The sequence below is a fragment of the Drosophila albomicans genome, chromosome 3, assembly GCF_009650485.2.
Source record: "Drosophila albomicans strain 15112-1751.03 chromosome 3, ASM965048v2, whole genome shotgun sequence".
Classification (NCBI taxonomy): domain Eukaryota; kingdom Metazoa; phylum Arthropoda; class Insecta; order Diptera; family Drosophilidae; genus Drosophila; species Drosophila albomicans.
Window position 1 is genome coordinate 21,097,355 of NC_047629.2, and position 23,288 is coordinate 21,120,642.

At 40.5% G+C, this 23,288-nt stretch overlaps 4 protein-coding genes and 1 long non-coding RNA gene across 6 annotated transcripts; all 5 read right to left on the reverse strand.

The window, feature by feature from the left end:
• Positions 1-5,452: 5,452 nt before the first annotated feature.
• LOC127565540 (uncharacterized) lies at positions 5,453-5,875 on the reverse strand. The gene is made up of 2 exons (XR_007954863.1): positions 5,806-5,875; positions 5,453-5,721 (listed from the first exon to the last, which is right to left on the reverse strand). It is a non-coding gene; the product is annotated as an uncharacterized LOC127565540 (long non-coding RNA).
• Positions 5,876-6,788: 913 nt separating this feature from the next.
• On the reverse strand, positions 6,789-9,289 carry LOC117568646 (putative inorganic phosphate cotransporter). Its single transcript, XM_034249441.2, has 4 exons — positions 9,192-9,289; positions 8,249-8,364; positions 7,108-8,187; positions 6,789-7,045 (listed from the first exon to the last, which is right to left on the reverse strand). The coding sequence occupies exons 1-4, from the start codon at positions 9,220-9,222 to the stop codon at positions 6,878-6,880; spliced, it is 1,395 nt and encodes a 464-aa protein (XP_034105332.1). The 5' UTR covers positions 9,223-9,289; the 3' UTR covers positions 6,789-6,877.
• Positions 9,290-9,626: 337 nt separating this feature from the next.
• On the reverse strand, positions 9,627-11,870 carry LOC117571090 (putative inorganic phosphate cotransporter). Its single transcript, XM_034253074.2, has 4 exons — positions 11,761-11,870; positions 11,238-11,374; positions 10,093-11,172; positions 9,627-10,018 (listed from the first exon to the last, which is right to left on the reverse strand). Exons 1-4 carry the CDS (start codon positions 11,807-11,809, stop codon positions 9,833-9,835), a joined length of 1,452 nt encoding a protein of 483 aa, XP_034108965.1. The 5' UTR covers positions 11,810-11,870; the 3' UTR covers positions 9,627-9,832.
• A 377-nt stretch (positions 11,871-12,247) lies between these two features.
• Positions 12,248-14,474, reverse strand: LOC117568158 (putative inorganic phosphate cotransporter). The gene is made up of 4 exons (XM_034248577.2): positions 14,349-14,474; positions 13,710-13,825; positions 12,562-13,641; positions 12,248-12,504 (listed from the first exon to the last, which is right to left on the reverse strand). The coding sequence occupies exons 1-4, from the start codon at positions 14,395-14,397 to the stop codon at positions 12,325-12,327; spliced, it is 1,425 nt and encodes a 474-aa protein (XP_034104468.1). The 5' UTR covers positions 14,398-14,474; the 3' UTR covers positions 12,248-12,324.
• A 673-nt stretch (positions 14,475-15,147) lies between these two features.
• LOC117568156 (putative inorganic phosphate cotransporter) lies at positions 15,148-21,877 on the reverse strand. 2 transcript variants are annotated; one of them, XM_034248574.1, is made up of 4 exons: positions 21,354-21,877; positions 16,909-17,045; positions 15,761-16,840; positions 15,148-15,689 (listed from the first exon to the last, which is right to left on the reverse strand). In XM_034248574.1, the coding sequence occupies exons 1-4, from the start codon at positions 21,448-21,450 to the stop codon at positions 15,525-15,527; spliced, it is 1,479 nt and encodes a 492-aa protein (XP_034104465.1). In that variant the 5' UTR covers positions 21,451-21,877; the 3' UTR covers positions 15,148-15,524. The 2 variants fall into 2 exon arrangements, with proteins under 2 accessions (XP_034104465.1, XP_034104466.1); XM_034248575.2 differs by lacking the exon at positions 21,354-21,877 and adding an exon at positions 18,040-18,157.
• Positions 21,878-23,288: the final 1,411 nt, after the last annotated feature.

The window sequence follows — 23,288 nt, forward strand, 5'->3', positions numbered from 1 at the left end:
TATAATATATAGTATATAGAACTATCTGTAGTATCAGCTCGGGACTATCTCAAGAGGCAGTTGTCAGTGTGACATAACTCAGGCTTTGACAGTTGCTGCCGGCAAAAATGTAACAAACCGACAATCGAGCATATTTATTTTATTATCGTGATCGTTGCGACGCTTACACAATCCATAACTCACAATACAATATAGTATACTATATTGTCACCTCGTTGTCCCTGATCGCATGACATGCCATTTTCAATCGACCACTCGATAGATCCCAAAGAGTAAGAGAGGAGGAGACTCTTAAAAAAAGTTAATTAAGTCTTAAATGCGAAATGGAGAATGCAGCAAGTATCAGTTATCAATTATATTTGTAGCAAAACAAATGTTTAAACAAATTATTCACGCTTATCAATTGAGACTTTGATTTCCAACAACAACAACGACCACACGCCCCGCCCTCCCGCTTCAGTTCTCCCATCATCGTCGTCGTCCTCTATCTATATGAATTCCCCGTCAATAAGACAGCACTGAAGAGGCGAGTCGAGGCGTTATTATTAATTGCTATACATTTTGATTTCGGCATATGTTACATTCTATATATACATATATGAATATATCTTTGTGTATATGTAGGTAGGTTCGGCAGCTGATAAGGCCCCGGTCCCGTTTCTTTTTTAATTCAGCACATGGCACACGTTTTTTGGGCACGTTCGCCAGCACTGATTCCGCTTTGTTTTATCAGTTAATGTGCCTATAAATATGGCTATAACTGTCGTAGTCGAGTGCAGAGCGAGCACCAGAACAAGAGTGAGCACGAGTTAGCTGTCTAATTGGACTTGGACTACTATAAAGATCTGTGCCAAGTCATTGCTAAATCATAAAACTATACACGTATTAACATTTATCATGTTGTGCCATCTTTTTGCCATCCTTCAACTGCTTGTGTAATGAATGAAAAGTCAATTCAAAAGGGACATTTCATTTGATCGAAGCGATTGGAAAGTTTTTTGACTTGTATTGAGTAAAGTACTCGAATCTGCCACGAACAAGTCATGCATTGTCCTCAAATGCTCCAATACAATATTTATATCTCGCAGTCAGCTGCGGTAATCAATCTAATCAATCACTAGATCTTATCGTTCCTTCGCTCGGGCTGTGGATGCGTCACGCCCACCAAACGCTTTGCCCCCAATTGCTACACAGACAAGGAGAGGGAAAGCTATGTACAAATGAATCTGTGGGCTGCACTATCACAAAAAGCTTATCAAAAAACAAAACGAGCTCAACGCGACATTTGACAAATGGCAAACAGTGTGAGCGCAATTCTCTTGACGTCAGCCAGGAGCGGATGTGGTCGCCAGGTTGACTGAGCAATCGCTCAACAAACCAGCGAACGAGCTGTGGAAGGGTCTAAACTATCTTCTTGAACGTTGTACAACCGTTGCACTTGAAGCCAACCCCCGTTTTGCAGTGTGCAATTAAAATGCATCTTGTTTGCTCTTCAAAGAATATATCTAGATACAGATACGCTCATGAGATACAGATACAACTATAGATACAGCTGCGATAGAGAATGGAATTTTACAGGCATTGCCGTTGAGTGCTGCATGCGCTGTTAATTGAGTTGCGATGCTGACACTGTCAAATTGGAGACGTTACGTATACGCAGTGTGTAATAAATTGTAAAGGAAAACAAAGATGTTTGGCATCAAATCTGTGACTAACAACGCCATTGAATTAGCATAACAAAAGCCGTTTCGGATCGCAGCTCCTGTGATTTTCCATACCCCCGAAAAAAAACAGGTGTTAATTATCCCCAAAGGGTAGATCGATCCCATTGTATTTTCTAGTGTTGAGGTGGGGCAAGAATTGCACTGTGCGCGGTACTTTGCCGCCAGGTTAGATCACAATGGATCACAATAGAGATTAAGGGATTGGGTCAACAGTTTTCGCTGATTCGCGCCCCGAAATATTTACGAGATATTTATGTAAATTTCTATGGCATATATTTGCCAATCCGAAGCGGGCGTCAACAATATGCTATAGAAGCGGTAAATAATCGTATCATCTGTCACATCTAATTGAATTGTATGCACTCAATTGAGCCATCTCAATTGATGCGAATTAACAACGTCCCTCACACACAATGGGCATGGAAACTTTTCGCTATACTTAGATTCTATTTGTTATCTGACCCATACATTACACTTAGCACCTGCCGAGACACGCCCACTTCTCTGGAGGTGAGCAGATTGATTGTCACCTCCATTAATAAACACTTTTGCGCTGCTATTTGATTTGTGTCTCGACGTCGTATTCCTATTATTATTATTATTGTTTATTCTGATTGCCCTCGGTCAAACTTTTCAATCTGGCAAACAGTCAAAGACGCATTCCATTTTCTTCATTTTCCGCAATTGCTGAGAATATCATTTTAATTGCAAGACGAATGCACTTCATCCCGTTTTGCTTTTCATTGCCCCATCAAACAGACAAATCCCCTTGCCACAGTCCGGCCTCCGCCTCTTGACTGTGTTTGTGTGTAGGCGTTTCTTGCTTGGACTTCTCACGCGGCACGTAGCCTCTAAAAATAGAACTTTTCATTTTTACGGCTCGTGCAGCGAATTTTCCCGTTGTCCCCATACACTCAGGCAGTCGGGTATACTAACATTTTGGGAAAGCTTCTAATCAAAACTAAAAAGGTAAAGGTAAAGTTATTTAGTGCCTTATTTATAACTGCATATTTTTAACGGCATTGGTTATTTGTTGCTCTAGATAATAACTTAATCGCAATGTACAAATAGCTAGATTTAGCTTGTCTCAATGAAATGCGTTAATCTAGCCAAATACACAAAAAACCTACATAAGTACCAATGCTTTAATCTTATTAAAGAAAGTGAAAAACTTTATACTCTTTGTATTTGTAATAAATAAAAGTGAATTAACAAAACATAAAAAACGAAAAGTTACTTTTATTATAAAGTTTCTGATATTTTTAGATATGTATTTAAATCATATTATATATCAAATATTGTTATAAATACCATTAATCAAATATGTTATAAAATGTATACCATTCTCAGGTATAAAAATCATTTATTTAATATGGTATAAGATTTATACCATACTCAACTATAAATACCACTTATTTAGTATGATATAAAATGTATAACTATACAACTAGAAATTACTATTAATTATAAAATTAGGTTTAATTTTAATTTAATTTATGACTTTTCGTTTTTTTAATTAGCAATAATGAATAATAACAAAACTTTTGATATTTTTAGAATTTTATTTAAATTTGGCATAAATGGAAACCTATAGGTGTGAATGGGAAGTTGATTTGAACCTTTTGTTATATAAATTTAATAATATTTTTAATTAGTATCTATATGAGAGTATTCAGATTCGATTTGGTTGAACGTCGTCCACTAATGTCTATTTCAATATATTATTCTTGAGACATTTCGGGCACCTCAATAATAAAACATTTGGCCAGACACTTAAGTGAGCGATAACCACTCGTGATCTTGGCTAAGGGACATTAACGCTATAGTATTTCCGGCACATTCTTTGCGCCATCAGAAATCAGAAGCAATAGATGGGAAAGATGAGCCTTAGTCATTGCGCAAACTCCAGCCTGCTGCAGTCTTATCTATTCTGCGAGGAATTTTCCCTTTCCGATGGCAACAAAGTCTGCGCGCAACGTCTGCACTTGTGACAGTAAATTCGGGGAATTAAAAAACGTATGTAAGTCTTATCACAATGTCTGTCTGTCTGTCTTCTCTGTCTTCTGGAGCGAACTTGGACTTGGTTGGCAAATGCGACAAACACGCATCTGATTTATCACTGTGACATCATCATCCCAGAGAAACCACACGGCGTTTGGCTCAACACGGCACCAACTGCTCGCTCGTATTAAAATTTTATACTATTTGCATAATAATTAAATACGTTATATTCGTATTTGTTTTTTGGTGCTAAAGTTAGTTTTCATTGTCAAGCAACTTGATTCATTAAATAGAAGCACGAAACATGACGTTGCGAAAAACGGCGTTATTTGCTGAAAGTTGTGAAATTACGAGGTATTCAGAAATGCATTATCAGGCCGATTTGCAAAAATACAAAATATATAACAATAATGTGTGTATATGAAAAAAAAAGAAATACACTCAAGTATATTAAATTCTATAATATTTAGCATTTCAAACAGCGAACAGAAAACAGCATTGAATGTGCAAAATAATCTGCGATAACCTTAGCGGCAAAAAGAAAGAGAGACAGCATGACAGACCCGACAGAGAGTGAGAGAGTGAGAGAGAGAGGTCCGCACGAAAAGAGAGGCGGAATGCAAGCAAGAGAGTCCGAAGGAGTGAGGGAGCGTCCACACTTTTGCCGGCAACAACAACAACAGCAGCAACAAAAGCAGCGACATGACTTTGGCGCCGCGCTGTGTTAATTTGTTGCCATTTTTATTCACAAGCATACAGACATTTACATACATGCACACACGCTCACACGCACACACAGACACACACACGTTCGTGTGGCGCACCCACTCTCCACTCTCCCAATATGTTTCACTCTCTTCTTTGTGTGTCTGTTTGCTTGCACGTCGCTCGCGCTCTCACTCTCTGTCTGATCTTTGATCACGTTTCTCACACGTTCGGCTCGGCGCACAGCCGACACGACGAGCCACGTTCACGTGATGCGCAAGTGTTCAAAAGTAATCGGCTCTCCGCTGCTGTTGTCGTTGTCGCTGTCGTTGCTGACGCTGACGTTGCTGCTGGCGCTGGCAATGGCCCGCCCAGCCGATCCCCCCTCTCTCGCTACCAATCAACCGCAAATGCTCCACACGAGAGCTTTGTGTTGTGTTTGCTTTATTTTCATTGTTTTCTTGCTCATCGCATGGCAAAATGATTTGCAAATTTCGATTTTGGAATGGAGCGAGCGAGTATAATGCCATTGAAATGACGTAAATTGAAGTCCGTAACAGAAATAAACACTAGTTCCAGAGAGCAAATGAGCCAAAAACCAAAGCAAGGGGTGTGATTGAGGCGAGCGGGGGGCGGCAAACTAGTGAGTCCGTTGGGGCGCCCCCACACAGATTACGATTTCACCACTGACGCTGTTGGCCATAAACCTTGATTCATGCCGAGTTGGCATACACAGCTATGTATATCGCTCCATTCGGGCCCATTGTAGCGCTATCATCTGAAATCACAAGGCAGAACTCGATTCTATGCTACGCTATGGTTGTGATGATGTTGGTGACGCTGTGGACGGTGATGTTGGTGGTGGTGGAGGCGCCCAGGGCGACAACTGATATGCCAACAAGTGCCTTATTATTTGCACAGTGGAGTTGATAACATCATCCGAGGCCCTGTCGTGCCTCTCTGCGCCTCACCGCAGCGCACCGCGGCGTTCCCTGACTCTGACTGGAAGTCGTATAAATAACTGCTTTAAAATTCATTTTTAATGGATTTCATTATCTTTTTCGCCTTTTGACTCGTCTTGTAGTTGTTGTTGTTGTCGTTCTCTACCCGCCTGACGTTGCGGTTCCATCTTTTTTAGAACACGTGCCTCTCAAGTGGAAACTGCCAAAAGAAATTCACATGTCCGTTGTGAAATTCTTAGAAATCCTTAAGTCCCTCACACCCATTGAGCTGAGTTTATTTATTGAGGTATATTCATCGTTAGCAGCCTGTGTATGGGATTTCCTATAAACTGCGAATGGTTTAGTACAGTTCTTGAATTATAACGAAATTCTTGTAATATTTTTTTTATTGCTAAAGTCTTTGCAATATTTACCAAATGTTTCCGGTTAAACTCGTACAAGAGAGTTTAATACATTTCTGGCTTGAGATTCAATTTGAAATGCTGATTTCAAATATAATTTTCTATATAGAGTAGCTTCAAATTATACATATGTACTAGAGTATTGGACTGTTTCATAATCGCAAATGTCATGTCGTGTGCGCGAGTATATAATAAAAAATAAAAAAAACAGTATGTTAAATGTGCGGTCCATATCGCGTGCATGTATTCAAATTCCGCTTATCAACAGGTTCGCCTCACACGATCACACGACCACTTCCACTTCTACAACCATGCGACTCGAATGCGGGCAAGTTCGTAACCATATAAACGTACAAAACGTTTTATATCACAGGCGTATTAAGAGGGGCTTTACCATTTCACCTAAATACCCCTTCATAAAAAATAATCGCATATTATTATGGGATTATAATGAAATATCTAAATGTATCGCCAACTGGTTGCTGCATAAATTAGAAAATATGCTTATATTTTGAATTTGAAAATGTATGCAAATGCTAATCAAATTTTTAATTATTCGCATATTATTTCATGTTCCCCGCCATACAATTAAACAAGTGTAGTGGGTCATAGACAACAAGTTCATTGTTAAACTATTGAGCTCCTTGATGTAGGCAATAAAAAGTTTGCTCCTAATCAGTTCATTCACAAAAATCCATTCTTTTTTAAGCGTCGCTTAAAAGTATGCTACAATATAAATTGAGTTTTCGTGTGTACGCTAGTTACTATTTCTGCCGCTAGGGGCGCTGCTAAGCACAATTTGAGCTCAGTGAAGAACTTTAAGCTTTAAAGCTTGCAGAATAGTTTACTACTGGAAAGACTGCAATAAAATGTACCTTTTTTGGGTAAAAGCTACCGAACTTATTCAAAAATGTACTAAAGCTAGTAGTACGTTTAATGTACATATGTACATGCTCTTTTCGAAAGTGAAACTGAAGTAGTAAAGCTTTATGCATGTTATTGATTTATTATTTATCTCTTATATAACTAGTTAGACACAGATATTGGAATAACCTAATTAGAGTTTTTAAATAGAGATAAGTGTTCACTCCTTTTGTGATTCCAACTCGGGAGTTGAGTTCCTTGACAGCTTTGAAGATGGATCATTCCAAGGCTGCACATTGGTTCGTCCAAAGATAATGAAGATACTGTTGCCGATGAAGTAGACCGCAGCGGCAACAAAGAAGATAATTCGCCACTGATGCACATCTTGCTACAGAAGAAATGTGAATAATATAAAATTAACATATAATTGGAACTGTTTAAATGACTTACTTTATCGGTGACTATAGCTCCGACTAAAAGTGGCGCGACAAGACCCACTAAATTGGCGACGCAATTGCAAATACCCATTATAATGCCAGCATAATTGGGCGATAAATCAATGTGATTGATCAGAAAACCCACGTGGCCAGCAGAGCTTATCCCCACAGTAAAGATGATCAGGACGACGGCCAGAGAATCGTGTTCTTTTGTTACGTATCCCAGAGCTATCAGCGTAGCCGATGGACCCCAGGTGCCAATACAGTTGAAGAACTTGCGGTTGAATGACAGTGAGATTGAATCCTTTCTCTGCATTATCTTCGAGAGCCAGGCAAAGACGAAGCTCAACAACAGCATGGCGGTATATGGAAGCGAGGAGAGTAGAGCGTTCGACTTAATATCCTTACCCAGGACATGCCTCATGTAGGTGGGAATCTGTGTAAGCAATGTCCAAAATCCATAAGCATAGGCAGATTGCGCAGTTACTAGAGCCAGAACGGCAGGAGATGTGATGAAACTCAGCCAGGGTGTCTTCTGCTTGACAGGCTCCTCTGTATCCACACTTCGTGCCACGCCCTGCTGCACTTCGATAAGTTCTCTCTCCTCAGGGGATATGTTCTTGCAGTCGGCTGGCGAACTGGCGCCCCACACATAATAAGCAACTGCCCAAATGCAGCCAGCTCCTCCGGGAACATAGAAGATGCAGGGCCAACCTCCCACCGAGGCAAGAAGTCCACTTACGGCTAACATAACGATGGAGCCAAATTGATTGCCAGCATAGGTAAAGTTGCCCATCGAGGCTCTTTCTTTGGGAGGCACCCAAGCCGAAACCACTGTGTGACAGGATGGGAAAAGAAATCCCTGACAGAGTCCCATCAGTAAGCGCACACCACAAAGCAGCTTCCAGCCTCCCATTTTAATGCACAGCGGTGTCAGCACAGTGAGGATGGAGCAGATAGTCAAGCCTGTCAAAATTGTTACTTTGCCACCGAATCGACGAGCCAAAGTACCTGCAGGGATCTGGGGGAAGACATATCCCCACAAAAAGCTGCTCATTATCAATGACGTTGTTGTCTCCGACCATTTGTACTCCTAAAACATGATATTTTAATTTACTTAAATGTAAATATTAGAGATTAAAAAATTTTCTTACTGGGTGCTCAGCCATTGCCACAATGGCCACTGAGAGATTCACTCGCATTCCAAAGCCCACTGTGAGAGCGCAGAAGAGCAGAAAGATTTGCACATGACGTACTCCAAATCCGGAACCTGTTGTTGAAAGATTAACGAGATTAAATGATTCAACATATTTGTTATCTGTAATGCGGACTTGATTTATGGACTTCATCAGCAAAACACATCTGCTAGTCTTGTTACATCAATATATTATATTTTATAAAGGATTTTTAAATGTTTGATTAAGAGACTAATATATAGATTATTGAATATAAAATATTATTTAAGATTCAAATAATTTATTTTAATGTGATAATAAAATAATCGCAAAATGTGATTAGATCTACAAAACTTAAGTATGAAAATAAAACTAATAAAAATAAATATCATAAGTTTAATTTATCCCTTTAGGAAATAAATTGTATTTTAACAGGGATGACATCTTGATAAAATTATATGATAAATGATTAAATCTTTTTTTTGCCTAATAACGCACTTTAAAATTGTAACTGCAACTCTCAAGTCAGAGACAGAAATACAAAAATATATATTTAATGATATCTTTGTGATGTTTCAATAAACTAATATAAAATATTATTTAAACTTCAAATAATGTATTTAAATGTAATAATAAAATAATCGCAGATTGTAATTTGATCTGCAAATCTTAAGTATGAAAATAAAACCAGTAAATATTAATATCATATGTTTAATTTAGCACTTTAGGAAATAATTTGTATTTCAACAAGGATAACATCTTGATAAAGTTATATTATAGGTGATTAAATCTTTTATTTCTCTAATAATTCTCTTGCCAATTGTAAGTTCAAATCTCAAGACAGAGACAATAATATATTAAGATATATCTTATAATGTCTTTGTGATATTTATGTAAGGATAACAGCTTGTCAGACACCTACTTTCATCCTCGAAACGACGATTCTTCACCATGTTACAGCGTCTCCTATTGAACTTGCACTTAATCAAAGCGTTGTATTACTGCACGCCACAAGATCAGTTCACCAACTAGCAGATGGATGTGCGGCTAAGAAACTCATATGGTGGGCGGTGGCAGCTTCTGAATTTGTAATCCTATAAATCGTATAGGTAAACATAAGTATTTATGTTTAAACTTTGATAAGATAAGACGGAAGGCGCCAGAAAATTTAAAATAATAATGTTGCCAGACTGTCAGACTGAGTGAAATGAAAAGTACTCAAACGCATAAGAGTGCGATGTGAGTATTTACTCAATATTATGACAGGAGAATGAGTTTGCTTATTATCCATTTGAGTGGATTGTAGATTGTATCTAGGTAATTATTACCATTACTTCAATTAAAAATTACAAATTGCTTTACATTCTTAATCATGTTTTAATATTGCTATTGCAGTAGAGACTAAACTTAAGGATAAACATTGTTGTGCAGTACAAGTACTAGTTATATATGTATGTATATATGGATAGCTCTCCTAAAAGTATGCTCCATAACTAAACTGTTGGAATGCACAACGACACCAGTTCCATATCATTAGCAGCTCGGTTGAGCTGCTTCACTTGCTTATTTTTCCGAGTTCACGGGCTTTTGAGATTCCAGTTCGGAATAAATTGAGCTGCGACGGGACTTAGATGGTGGTTCGTTCCATGGCTGGACAGTAGCCGAACCAAAGAGGACAAAGAGACCGTTACCCACGAAGTAAAAGAAGGCAGCAATGAAGAATACCCAACGCCACTGTTCTACACTTTGCTGCAAATAAGAAGAAGGGACAAGAAACATTTTAGACATTAAAACGTATGACTGCGGAAAACATTTTCACCCACCTTATCTGGGACAATTTTGCCCACCAGGAGTGGAGCACAGAAACTCATGATGCTAGCAAGTCCATTGCTTACGCCCATCAAGGTGCCGGCAAAGTTGGGCGATAGATCAATGTGGTTCACCTGGAAGCCCAAATGGATGGCTGCATTGACGCCCACGGTCAGTGTCAGCAGCACCACGACCAAGGTGTCATTCTCCTTGGGCACATAGCCCAGGGCGACTAGAAGCACCATGGGAATGTATGTGCCAATTGTGTTGAAGAATTTGCGATTGAAGGCCAGCGATAACGAGGTCTTCTGCATGGCTTTGGAGATCCAAACAAAGACAAAGCTCAGCACCAGATTGGCGATGTAAGGCAGCGAGGAGAGCAGCGCATTTGACTTGATATCCTTGCCCAGTACATAATTCATATAGGTGGGGATCTGGGTCAACAATGTCCAATAGCCCCAGGCTGAAACAGCATGCGTCGCAATGAGAGCCAAGAAAGGTCCTGAGGTCAGGAAGCTCAGCCAAGGAGTGGCATGACGATTGTGAGGTTGCTGACTCTTGCCAGTTGCGTTGGACTGTGCCATCTCAATCAATTTGATCTCCTCCTCTGAGATACTTTTCGATTCCTGCGGCGAGCTAGCACCCCATATATAATAGGCAATCACCCATAGAACGCCACTGGCCCCGGACAAATAGAAAATGCTTGGCCAGCCAAGAGGTGATGAAGCAATCCAACCACTTGTGGCCAGCATAATGATTGTGCCAAATGGTCCACCAGTATACGCATAGGTGGCCAACGCGCCACGTTCCTTCGGCGGAATCCAAGCAGAGATGATCGTGTGTGCTGAAGGAAAGAAGACGCCTTGACCCAAGCCCTCGACCAAGCGCAGACCAATAATGTAATTCCAGCCACCCAAGCTGGCGGCAAACGGAGTCAGCAAAGTGAGCACGGAGCAGACGGACACTCCGGTCAAAAGTGTGACTTTACCACCAAAGCGACGAGACAAAATGCCAGCTGGTATCTGAGTGGCTAAGTAACCCCAGAAGAAACTACTCATCACCACGGCCCTCATCTGTTCCGTTAAGGGATATTCCTAAGGGCAGAAAAAATATTTAAGGATTAGCTGCATGTCAGCTTTGCTGTCTGCTAAGGACTCACTGGAAAGTTGGGATTGATTTCGGCTGCCTGACTCATGGCCACCACAGCCACGGAGAGATTCACACGCATGGCAAACCCTACTGTGAGGCCAGAGAAGAGGAGAAAGATCTGCAAGTGTCGCACGCCGAGTCCAGTACCTGAGGAAATACAAATCATGGGGGGTATTAGGAAAGCCGTCTACTTCAATCATATGATTAGAAAGAATGTCTTTTCTTTTGAATGCTGATTAGATAAGAACATTGGACAATGGAATTTTTATTTATTTTTTTTTTTAGCTCTTCGTCAGACTGGTCTAGGTTGCGCAGAAGGTGTCGTATAAATTCGAGGGCCAATAAAGATTTTCTCAGTGTGTTTATTTGGCCAGATAAGATGTGGTAAATTAAAAATGAATTACCGAAATGATTTGTGCTACTGTTGGTAAATGGTTGCTTAATGACGCTCGTAGTTTGGTGAAGGTTAAAGTCGGTCACAGAAAAACACTGAGAAAAACCGCAGTCAAGTCAATCAGGATACAGTTTCTTACCTTCTTCTTCGAAGCGACGATTCTTCACGTTGCCATTGATGCCCGCCATTCTTGCTTTATTGTTGTAATGAAGAGATCTTCTCTCTGGTGCATTACCACTTGTCACAAGATCTTTGTGATAACTAAATAATTATCAACCAGATGAGTGCCTTATAAGCACTTTGCATCCTCAAAATTCTGATGAACTGATCATAAAAGGGGAGTCTGTATTGTGATAAGATAAGAAAAAGGGGTGCGTGTGCATTAAACCTAGAAGCTGTAAAAAATAGTCTAAAAATAGATCTACATCCAATAACTATACTAGCTACCTATATCTTATCTATATATTTAATAAGTCATTGTGACTTTACTATTATAATTATACGTAGATAGTAAGTGCTTTTATCATAATTACACAAATTTGATGGACAATATCAAAGCTGCCTAAGACCCATTTCCTTTCTTTCCGATAGTCTGATAGCCATTAAACGGGTTTCCCCAACACTCATTAAACTTTGTACTGTTATTGTTTATTGACAACGACTTAATGAACAAAACGTTCGTGGCTTATAAATGACAAAATAACTAAGCTTCTGATGTCTTTTCCGGTGTTTCCAGTTGAGGCGTTGAGCTATACTCAGAATTGGCTGTAGGATTGTTCCATGATTGTATGCTAGCTTTGCCAAATGTAACAAAGAGACCGTTGCCCACCAAGTAGAAGCCAGCTGCGATGAAGAATACGATACGCCACTGACTGGCATCTTTCTGCAGAGGAATATCACATATTAATAATTAGGATTATATAAAATTAACACTACTTACGTTGTCGGATACAATAATGCCCACTAAAAGTGGACCGATGATGCTCATTACATTGGCAATGCCATTGCTGATGCCCATGAGGACGCCAGCGAAATTCGGCGACAGATCAATGTGATTAATCATGAAGCCCAGCTGAGCAGCCGCACTAATGCCAACAGTCAGTGAGAGTAGGGAGACAGCGAGAACATCCTGACCAGGTGCCACATAGCCCAAGGCAATAAGCAGAACCATGGGTGTGAAATGGCCAATCGAATTAAACAACTTCCGATTGAAGCTCATCGATAACGAATCCTTCTTCTGCAGAATCTTCGACAGCCACACAAAGACGAAACTAAGCAACAGCATCACAGTGTAAGGCAGCGAGGACAACAATGCGTTTGCCTTGATATCCTTGCCCAGCACGTTCTTCATGTAGTTGGGAATTTGTGTGAGCAGCGTCCAAAAGCCCCACGTCGAGGCGCAATGGGCCGCAATCAATGCCAGGAATGGAGGCGACGTAAAGAAGCTGAGCCATGGAGTTGGCAAACTCTCAGCAGGCTTTTCAGTTTTGCCCGCTTCATTGGTCTGTTCCAACTCAATGAACATTCTCTCCTCCTCTGAGATACTCTTGGATGCTGTCGGTGAGCTGGCTCCTCGTTGAAAGTAGGCCACAACCCAAAGGCAGCCAGAACCACCTGAAATATAGAAAATGCTGGCCCAACCAGCCATCGAGGCCAGCACACCACTCGATGCCAACATAACGATTGTACCAAAACTAGCTCCCACATACGCATAAGTACCCAGTGAGGCACGCTCCTTCGGCGGCACCCAGGCAGATATCAGTGTATGATACGAGGGGTAGAGAACGCCCTGGCAAATACCTTCGAGCACACGCACAGCAAAGAGTAGCTTCCAGCCTCCCAGCTTGGCACAGAGCGGCGTCAAGACGTTCAGCAAAGAGCAGACAGTTAAACCCGTCATGATGGTCACTTTGGCGCCGAACTTGCGAGCCAGGATACCAGCGGGCACCTGGGTGATGACATAGCCCCAGAAGAAGCTACTCAGCACAAGGGATTTAATCTTCTCTGACCAGTTATATTCCTTAACGAGGGGAAAAAGAGGTGAGCTACCAAACTGTTACTGAAAGTGAGCGAAAGCAAAATGCTTACGGGCAACTCGGTCATGGCCACGATGGCCACAGAGAGATTCACTCGCATGCCGAAGGCAACCATGAGGCCAAAGAAGAGCAGTAACATTTGCACATGACGCTCGCCGAGTCCAGATCCTGTCAAAAAAGGATTATTTTATAATTTCATGAAAATAAGAATGTAAAACATAAGGAAACCCCTCAATTAGAAGACGAGCCCCCATCGAAATGTTTGAGATACTCGTGTGCTATAATAAACTCATTCGCTTAATGACAGTTATTAACTCTAGAATCTGGACAGTAGCTATATTATCTTTATAAACATAATGTTGGCATGAAGCTGATGCTTTATCTTTTACGAATTGTGTAATGCTATTTATAGTAAAGTCAACTATGAATGACATTTACAATATTAGCAAGAGAATCCTCAGCTGGACTTATCTTTCTATTGCATAAAGTTGTACGTATGCTAGCTGAGATAAGTCCGTAAATCAGTGAGTAAATAACTCAGAAGATTTATTGCAAATGGACGAGATATATGATCTATTTCTCCTCAAGTTTAAGGTTGACTTTCTGTTCACCTCAAGTGCAGATGATGAAATCCTACTGCATAGATTTCACAGTGTGTTTTTGATATTTTTTAGTTCAGTAGACGACTTACCTTCGTCCTCAAAGCGTCGATTCTTAGTTCTGTTGATTCCATCTGACATTGTTGCTTGAGTGCTTCCTTAAACTGGATATTCCAAAGAGTTTTTCTAACTGCACGCCTCGGCAACTGTTCACTAACTAAATGTGTCTGTTTTGGATACAGCATCTTCCTGGACTTTCTGGGTTGTATATTTGGACCAGCTGCTTGTCACGCTTTCCCTAACTGGTGTCTCATGTGGCACCTGTTGCCTGCCAGAGATCTACAAATATTTATTATGATTAGATAGTCAAAAGGTGAGAGACTAAGCAAGAAGAGTGCATAGTGTGATGTTTGAGCACAACGCTTGAAAAGATTAAGTTGAAAAGATAATTATCAAAGTGTGATGCTACTGAATTTTCATTACTGCTACCGACAATATTTTTGAGGCAGTATTTTATTCAAATATTTATATCCACTATCCGTAGAGTAGAAGGGTATAATAACTTTGTGTCAGCAGGAAATGTATGTAACGGGCAGAAGGGGGTATCTACGACCCTATAAAATATGGTCTTCATCAACGTCAACAGCCGAAGCGCTGTAGCCATGTCCACTTTCTCGTATGGAGAGAGATAGAATTATAATATCAATATACCATATATACATTTTGGTATATTTCAGTATTCTTTCGGTATACTAATATAGTATATTTCAATTGTGTTGATTCAATTGAGAATTTAGATAGCGTGTACTAGTCGAGCACATTCCACCGTAGCCTTCTTACTTATTTTATTTCGATTAGGTTTTACCGCAATTTAAAGTAATTTTCTCACAATTCTCTTTTGATACAATATTTTATTAAAATATCTTTCGTTTCGTTTTTGTCTTATCGTTTTTGGTCTCTATACACATATGCAACAAGGCCTTATCTAATTATCCACTACGTACTAAGCTTAGCATACAAAATTCAAATAAAATATACAGTTTTTAATATACAAATACAAAACGAAGGCGAATTCGAGCAGCAGTGCTAGAATGCATTGCAACGCATCGAATTGCTGTTATTGTAGTTTTCTAACGAGTTTGACGACAATCCATCAATGGCTATCGATCGATGTGCCACATCTCGTTCTTCAGCCGAGGGTTGGGAGGCTGGTAAAGTGAACTAGATGACTAGTGGTTCTCTTTTTCTCTCTCTGTTTCTCTCTCTCTCTAGTGCTGGGATTCCACTTGAGGAGTGGAGTTGCGACGATGCTTGGCTGGAGGATCGTTCCAGGGCTGGACACTGGCGCGGCCAAAGATGATGAAGAGACCGTTACCAACCAAGTAAATGGCTGCGGCAATAAAGAAGACAATACGCCATTGCTCTACATCTTGCTGCAAAAGTAGAGAAAACAAAAGATTAGATCACTTGCTTACTTGACATTGAAAGTAATTACGGGACTTACCTCATTAGTGACAATGAAGCCAACCAGAAGAGGCGCAATGATGCTCATGATATTGCCGACACAGTTGGTGATGCCCATCAGAATGCCCGCAAAGTTGGGAGAGAGATCGATGTGATTGATCTGGAAGCCCAGATAACAGGCGCCATTGAAGCCCACAGTCACAGTCAGCAGGATGACAGCCAAGTTGCTTTGATCCGCATCCACATAGGCCAGACCGATCAGGGCACACATGGGCACCCACAATCCGAGGGAGTTGAAGAGCTTGCGACTGACCACAGTTGAGATGCAGTTGCGTTTGTTCAGCAGTGTGGCGATGGCCGAGAAGACGAAAGACATGCAGAACATGGCAAAGTAGGGCAGAGCCGACAACAGCGCATTCGACTTGATATCCTTGCCCAGGACATTCTTCATGTAGCTGGGAATCTCGGTAAGCAGTGTCCAGAAGCCCCAGTTGTTCGCGCTGTGTGCAATGATGAGAGCCAAGAAAGCTGGCGAGGTGAAGAAACTCAACCAAGGTGTGTGCAGCTTCTCCTTGGGGTGCTCCGACGTGGATTCGCTGGCCTGGGCCAGTTCAATCATTTTACGTTCCTCCGGAGAGATGCGCTTGTACTCGGCCGGTGAGCTGGCGCCCCAGATGAAGAAGAAGACCGACCAGACGCAACCAACGCCTCCAGAGATGTAGAAGATGCTGGGCCAGCCAGCCGAGGAGGACGCCAACAAACCACTCGTGGCCAACATCACAATTGTGCCAAACTGATTGCCAGTGTAGGCGCAAGTGCCAAGCACAGGACGCTCATTGGGTGGCACCCAGGTCGAGATCAGAGTGTGGATAGATGGGAAGACAACACCTTGGCACAATCCCTCAACAACACGCAGGGCACAAACCAATTGCCAGCCACCCCAGTCGGCGAACAGAGGGGTCAGGATGTTCAGCACAGAGCAGATGGACAGACCCGTCAGCAACGTAATCTTACCACCGAATTTGCGAGCCAACTGACCCGAAGGCACCTGAGTGATCACATAGCCCCAGAAGAAGCTGCTCAACAGCAAGGATTTCGTCTTCTCAGGCCAATCGTATTCCTAAAAAAGTAATAAATAAAGTTAGTTTGTGCTAAAAAAAAAAACTATAAAGAGTGTGGAAAACTTACAGGGAAATTGATATTGGCAGCTGCAGCATCTGTCATGGCCACGACAGCCACAGATAAGTTGACACGTTGGGCATACGCAACAGTTAGGGCGAAGAAGTACAGGAAGGTTTGCCAATGACGCACGCCAAGCCCGTATTCTATGTAATCAGAAGAGAGTAGATTGTGATTAGAGGAGAGTGTTAAGTCATATGATTATATAGTTAAGTGGAATATATACTACATATACGTAATATTGAACTTCAACTTGATTCAAAAATAGATTAATCAATGACTGATTGATCAGGACAGACGCCGCTGTCAACGTCAACGTCGACGCCGACGTCGACGCTAATCTTTATCAGCCTGTAGGTCGCCTGTAGGTCAACAAGTTTAACACACTTGCCACTTTCAAAAGTCTTTTGCGTAGTTCTCAAATGGAATTACCCCAAACAAGCCCCCGAGCTTTTTGTACCCACGTGGCACAAGCAAAAACAGCCAGTTCTCGTCCCTATTCGGAACACACGCAGACAAATGTAAAGAGAAGTATATCATCTTGGCGCCTTTTGCGTACAACACCAGGCTATAATTAACATCAAATTTATCATCCCTTATCTGAGCGAGAAATGTTGGCGCCCAGATAAATTACTAGTGTGCCTCGACATAGCCTAACATATGTATGTACATATTTAAATTTTTGCGTTAATTGGGCTTCTGGTGTTCTGAAATTTTACGACTCCCGAAAATATTCCATTCACACTGATTGCTAATCTGTCTGATGAACTGTCAACTGTCGTTATTCGACGCTTGATAGGCTCCCTTCTGCTTCAGTGCTTTCTCCGCATCCCAAAAGCAACGCTAGACGTCTTTATGAGTAGTGTGATAAGAAGCGTGTAGGTTGAATGAATAAAGCTGATTAAGATAAAACCGCTTCGGGCCACTTTAATACAGTTTGCTTGTTTGCTAGCGCAAAACGCAAAAAAAGGGGGCTCGTCTCACATACCGAGAACTGCTTATCATTTCGGGGCAACGAGTTAGTTCTATTCTGAGTGATGAGTACAAAGTAAGCAAAGTCAAATAAGTGGTTGGTAGTTGGTAATTCTAATAACTAAACGTGGTCAGTTGAAAGCATGTCAAGAACTTTGTGCGTTTTACCTTCTTCTTGATAGCGACGATTCTTCACCATTGCAATTTGAATGTTGCACTTTAAAAAACACACTTATGGAAAACTGCTCTCAGTTGCACTTCTGTACGGCACAGAGCCTATTCAATAACTGATTGATGCTTTATAGAGCATCTCATCATCGTCGCACTTGCTTGACCAGTTAATGTAATTCATATAAGTACGTACATATATGTAAATCGATTTCTAAATATATTATTTGTGATTTAATTACACTGATAAGTGCTGATGCACTTTGCAGTGTAATACACAAAAACGATTGCGGCCAATCGCTGCAGTTATATAATGCGGTGAGTGCAATAAATTATGGTTATAAACATAATGTGAGTTTAAATTGATTTGAATCCATTATCAAAAATCTACCCCAGTTACAAACCTGACATCATTGGAGCTTTACAGCTGCAGCTCAATGGCGGTTAGCAAAAGCTATTACAGCTGACAATGCTTGAAGTGCAAAGCTCGAAGCTTTCGTCAATGTTTTGGTAACGAAAGCTCATTTGTTATTGTTTACAACAGTAAAAACGCGGCCGCACGAACCATAAACAAAACTCGAAGTTAGCTTTTTCACATGGCTTGAGCTTTCGCCCCGACTTCAGTTGAGAGGGCGAGTTCGTTAGAGTTGAGTGATCGCGACTATGGCTATGATGAATGCAATTGTTATTAAATTCGTAATATCAATTATTAGTTCAGGTTTTTCTCACACTTCGCTGCAAAGTGTGGCACGATCGTCTCGTGCAAATGATAAATGCCAGTTTGCCAGAGCGAGGCACGCGTTTCGCCCAAGTCAGTGAGCCCAGAGCTAATAGTTGGCAAATATAATGTATAGACAATTGTATCAAGGGCTTCACGATTGTAAACAATTGATGGGGCGAGCTGATAGCTGGACTGTGCTAATATTGCGTATACGTCGTGGGGAATATCCTCAAGTGGTTGTGATAAGCATTCGAGGTACTCGAAAGCCATTTAATACCATTGTGTGTTGTTTTGTTGGGCCAACTAAGTCCAACGACTTTGAAATGTCCATCAGATTGAGTTAATATGAGATAATGGTGAAACACCAGAAAGTGTGTGAGAGAGAGAGAGAGACAAAGACCGCATGCCACTCGATGACTGATAGATCGGCGGGAATGTCGCCGAGCTGCTCAAATGTATGTCACGACGAGAACCAATTATTCCCTTCACTTTGGGGAGTTTTGGGTGGCAATCATGCTCCATGCTCATGCTCTTTATTTTTAATTTTTCAGATTTTTTTCATTTTTGGCAATGAAACTCGCTGAGCGAGTTTTGCGTGCTGAATTTATATCTATTTGTGTATCTGTTTGTTTCAATCGAAATTCGCTATGACGTTGCAAATACACTAAACAGCTTTGAACTTGGGACTCAACCTGTCTGTGCGCATGTGTGTGTGTGTTTGTATATGTGCTGTGTGTGTTCCTGCTGTGGTGTCAACATAAACATAAGCACGACGCCTTGTGCCGGCGCCTACCTTGCGAATTTGAATAATTTGTAAAGTATATTTAAAAAGCATTACATAATGCAAAGTATTTAACATTGTTTCGCATATATAATTTATATCTTTACGGAAGATATTCCGTGTTTTTCCTTTGCCAAAGTGCTTGTAAAAATAACTGATTGACCGATTAATTATCATATATACTTTGAAAATACACAAAAATGTTGTTTCGCTTCGTTTTGAAAATGAAGTTCAAGTACTTGTGCTCATTCTCGAACTTGAAACTCGGAGATCGAGAGGCCTGATCGTCACCTTCCTGTAATTCGCCGTCGATCCCTTTTAATCATTTCATATGTATCTTGCAGCTGCTCGAATTGCTAACTGTGAGTGTGTTTGTGCGTGCTGCTGCAGTTAGTCAAAGCAGGAACATAAACATTGAGTTTAGCAAATATGTGAGATTTATGTTTTAGCCATATACGATACTAATTGTTCAAAGAAAGTATCTAAAGTTGGCATCGCTGCGATCGCATATCTCGCAGTTCGTAGCTCTCAGTTAACAGATCACAGCTCACAGCGCTTGTCAAGTGTCTCGAGTGTCGAGTGTCAACGCTGTATCTGTATCTGGAGCGTCAGAGCCGACAGTTTGCTCATTAGCTGATTCTTACTAAACTGGAATCTCGCTCGCGAGTCTCGAGAGAGTCTTGACAGACTACCTGTCGTTTCATTGTTCCCAGACGGAGAGACAGACGGAAAGACAGAGAGACGGCCAGACAGGCCAGGCCAAACCGAAAGGCAGACAGGCAAACATGCGAGTACAAAACTGTTTGCTGAACTGCGAAAATTTGCATACAAACTTTGACGATTTACGGCCGTATCTAGTGTAAATATTGTAATTTGCTGTTTGTTATTATTACAGCTGTTGTTGTTGTTCTTGTTGTCGGCTTCCTGTCTACGGTGGCGCCTTTCCAGGTCAACATCAAACTCAACCTCAACTCAACTCCCTGGTTTGTTTATGCCCATGCAAATTTATCAGCTACTCGCATTCAATTAGCATTAGCTAATAATAATATAATTAAGACACCAACTCTAATGCCAAATGTATCAAATGGAAAGCCGTACCTCTGAGCGACGGGAACAATCGTTTAGCTATGTGTATAAACACTTCTTTAAGCACTGCGCGCCAATTGCGCAATGAATGTCTTTCTACTTATGAACAATTTCACTAAACAATTTTGTGTTTTTGTTTGTCTTGTTCAAACTTTTTAATGACCAATCCAAATCGGCTTATGCCAAAACGAATTTCACTTCAATTGCTGCACGACAAACGCAAAACAAATAATAATAAAAAGAAAAAAACACAATCATATAAACTGGATACCAAAAACAAAAATATTTACACATACTTGAAATAAATTTACAAATCGTAGATAAACAATTAAATCGAGTTTGTTAATTTCTTTAAGTAAGTAAGTCAGCACGCGTTTCTTTTCGAATGTAGGATTAATTATCGCATCAGGTTAAGAATTTAAGCTGACTTTAATTGATTTGAATTTATAGGATGACGTTAAAGAATTTCTTTGGTTTTTTTTTTAAATTTTAGGAATTTAATTTAAGAGCAATTAAATTATTGTTTATTTATTGGGATTAAAATGAATATTTTAAAATGTTGATCACATTTGAAAGAGGCTTAAAATTGAATATAATTTGATGTGTTTATTTATATTTTTTGGCAAAAGGTTCCTGGCTTTTAATTTCGAACTGTATTCGTGGCATTTCCAAGTATCGGTTTTAATTTTGTATTATATATTTTGATGATGTTCTCATCGAACTTACTTGGTTCACCAGCTTCCGTTTCCTTTTTGGTATCCATGGGAATGCCGTTGTCATTGACCGGCATAGATCCTTTGTTGCCACAACAAATGAACTTCATTTTGTTTGTTATTTATTTATTTGAAATACTGTGCGTAATTTGAGTATATTATTTATTTCAGTTAGTCGTTACGTCGGCACGTAATTGTCATTTAATTTAAACTATTTTTATTTATTTATAAAGCTATTTACGAGCAGTGTTTTTTATTTTATTATTTATGATTTTATTTTCTTTGGATGTTAATGTGCCGTAACAATTCGATATTTGTTATGCGTTCTTCAAACAGCTCTTCACACAGCTCTCACACTACTGCTGCCCAGTAATTGGCAGTGAATCGATCTTGGCCAATAGAAATGTTGGCATGTTAACTGTTCCGTTTGGAATAACAATACGATCGCATGTATGTGATATACTAAAAAATACGATTGAACGCGTACTCGATGCTCGATGCGACTCACTGGCAGTCAGTTTACAGACCGAACTGAACTCAGAGCCGATGTTGGACACTCCATTTATATGGCCCAATGTGACGCTGCCGGTTGCCGTTGCCGTTTGACGCTGACGTTGACGTTGACGTTGACGCCGCTGTTGGCGCTTTCTACCGCTCGGCACACTTGAACACGCTCCCGGCGTGCGGCTGGCTAGCAAAGGCAACAACAAAAATTGTAAGCTTCGGCTTCAAAAATCGACAACGACATCAACGACATCGACGGCACAACGGCAACAGCGACGTCGGTGTTGGCAGCACTTGAGCGTTGAGCGTCAAGCGTTGCGTCGAGTCGCGTAAACTCCCAGCACACTTCTACCCCGTGGACAGCTGATTTCTCTGCTTGAGACTTAACTTGAACCGAATCTTATCGGAATCTTCTCTAGATTAGACATGGAATGGCCAACCAAGCACGAGCTTGTCAGCCGCCAGGGACATTATTTGTGCCTGTCCCTGATATCGAGTGCTAACATAAACATTGAACTACATATTCTCTGGTATCGATCGCTGAGGCTTTTCGATGGCGGACGGATGTACCTCAAGCAGGCCGTAAACAAAGTGGCATAATTATATACAAGTATGTTACAAATTGATACCACCTGAGATAGAACTCTATGCTCTATGCAATGCTATCTGGAACCAATGCTCTACCCTCGATGAACCTCGATCGATTCGAGGCAAGCGGAACAAACCAATGGAAAATTTTGTCAAACATTAAGGTTTTTGTGTTTTGTATTTCGCTTTTTGTTTTGTTTTGCTGCTTTTGGGAATACCAACTGAACTCTGTATATCGTAGCAATTTGTCTAGACACATCTGTAAGTCCCCCTCGAAAGCTGAACCAAAACTCAAACGAGCTGCTAAAGCTGGCACGCAATAAGTTCAGCATCTCTGCAAAGCTATTCGCGTCGCTTTATTTATATTTATGTATACAAATACCCCAACAATAGGCACTTAAAAATCTTATAAAATAGAGTTAAATAGATATAACAAAACAAACACGCACCATCGTCAGATGAAATGACGTTTAGAAGTTGACATTCGATACGATTCGATTCTATGAATTTGTTCTGTTCGACTTTTACTTTCTCCCGTTTAGAGAATGTGGAATGTTGGTCGTTGATTAAACACATTTTACAATGTGTGAGAGACATTAATATAATTATTGGAAATTCTTAGCCCTGCATAGTTCATGCCTCGCTGATCAAATGGAATTCGCATTGATGTGTGAACTTGCATCGTATGTTTTTCGATCGTATGTGTTTGTGTTGACAATTGTTTATTATTATCGCGAGCTGTGTTTAATAACTATTTTCAAAATAATTGAATTTTATTACTCGCTCACAGGTGGCAATTGGCAATGTTTTTTTTTTCAGCTGCAACAGTTACATGTCATTTAATTCATGCGGAGCT

Bases quoted from the DNA above. Each gene is read 5' to 3' on its own strand.
- LOC117568646 (XM_034249441.2), bottom strand. From the start codon at position 9,222: ATGGTGAAGAATCGTCGTTTCGAGGATGAAA. The intron at 8,365-9,191 runs GTAGGTGTCTGA...TTTCAACAACAG, and splicing joins TCGTCGTTTCGAGGATGAAA to GTTCCGGATTTGGAGTACGT. The intron at 8,188-8,248 runs GTAAGAAAATTT...ATCATGTTTTAG, and splicing joins TGGCAATGGCTGAGCACCCA to GAGTACAAATGGTCGGAGAC.
- LOC117571090 (XM_034253074.2), bottom strand. From the start codon at position 11,809: ATGGCGGGCATCAATGGCAACGTGAAGAATCGTCGCTTCGAAGAAGAA. The intron at 11,173-11,237 runs GTGAGTCCTTAG...TTCTGCCCTTAG, and splicing joins AAATCAATCCCAACTTTCCA to GAATATCCCTTAACGGAACA. The intron at 10,019-10,092 runs GTGGGTGAAAAT...TCTTATTTGCAG, and splicing joins GCAAAATTGTCCCAGATAAG to CAAAGTGTAGAACAGTGGCG.
- LOC117568158 (XM_034248577.2), bottom strand. From the start codon at position 14,397: ATGTCAGATGGAATCAACAGAACTAAGAATCGACGCTTTGAGGACGAA. The intron at 13,642-13,709 runs GTAAGCATTTTG...CCCCTCGTTAAG, and splicing joins TGGCCATGACCGAGTTGCCC to GAATATAACTGGTCAGAGAA. The intron at 12,505-12,561 runs GTAAGTAGTGTT...ATTCCTCTGCAG, and splicing joins GCATTATTGTATCCGACAAC to AAAGATGCCAGTCAGTGGCG.
- LOC117568156 (XM_034248574.1), bottom strand. From the start codon at position 21,450: ATGAAGTTCATTTGTTGTGGCAACAAAGGATCTATGCCGGTCAATGAC. The intron at 17,046-21,353 runs GTAAGTTCGATG...CTGATTACATAG, and splicing joins AACGGAAGCTGGTGAACCAA to AATACGGGCTTGGCGTGCGT. The intron at 16,841-16,908 runs GTAAGTTTTCCA...TTACTTTTTTAG, and splicing joins CTGCCAATATCAATTTCCCT to GAATACGATTGGCCTGAGAA.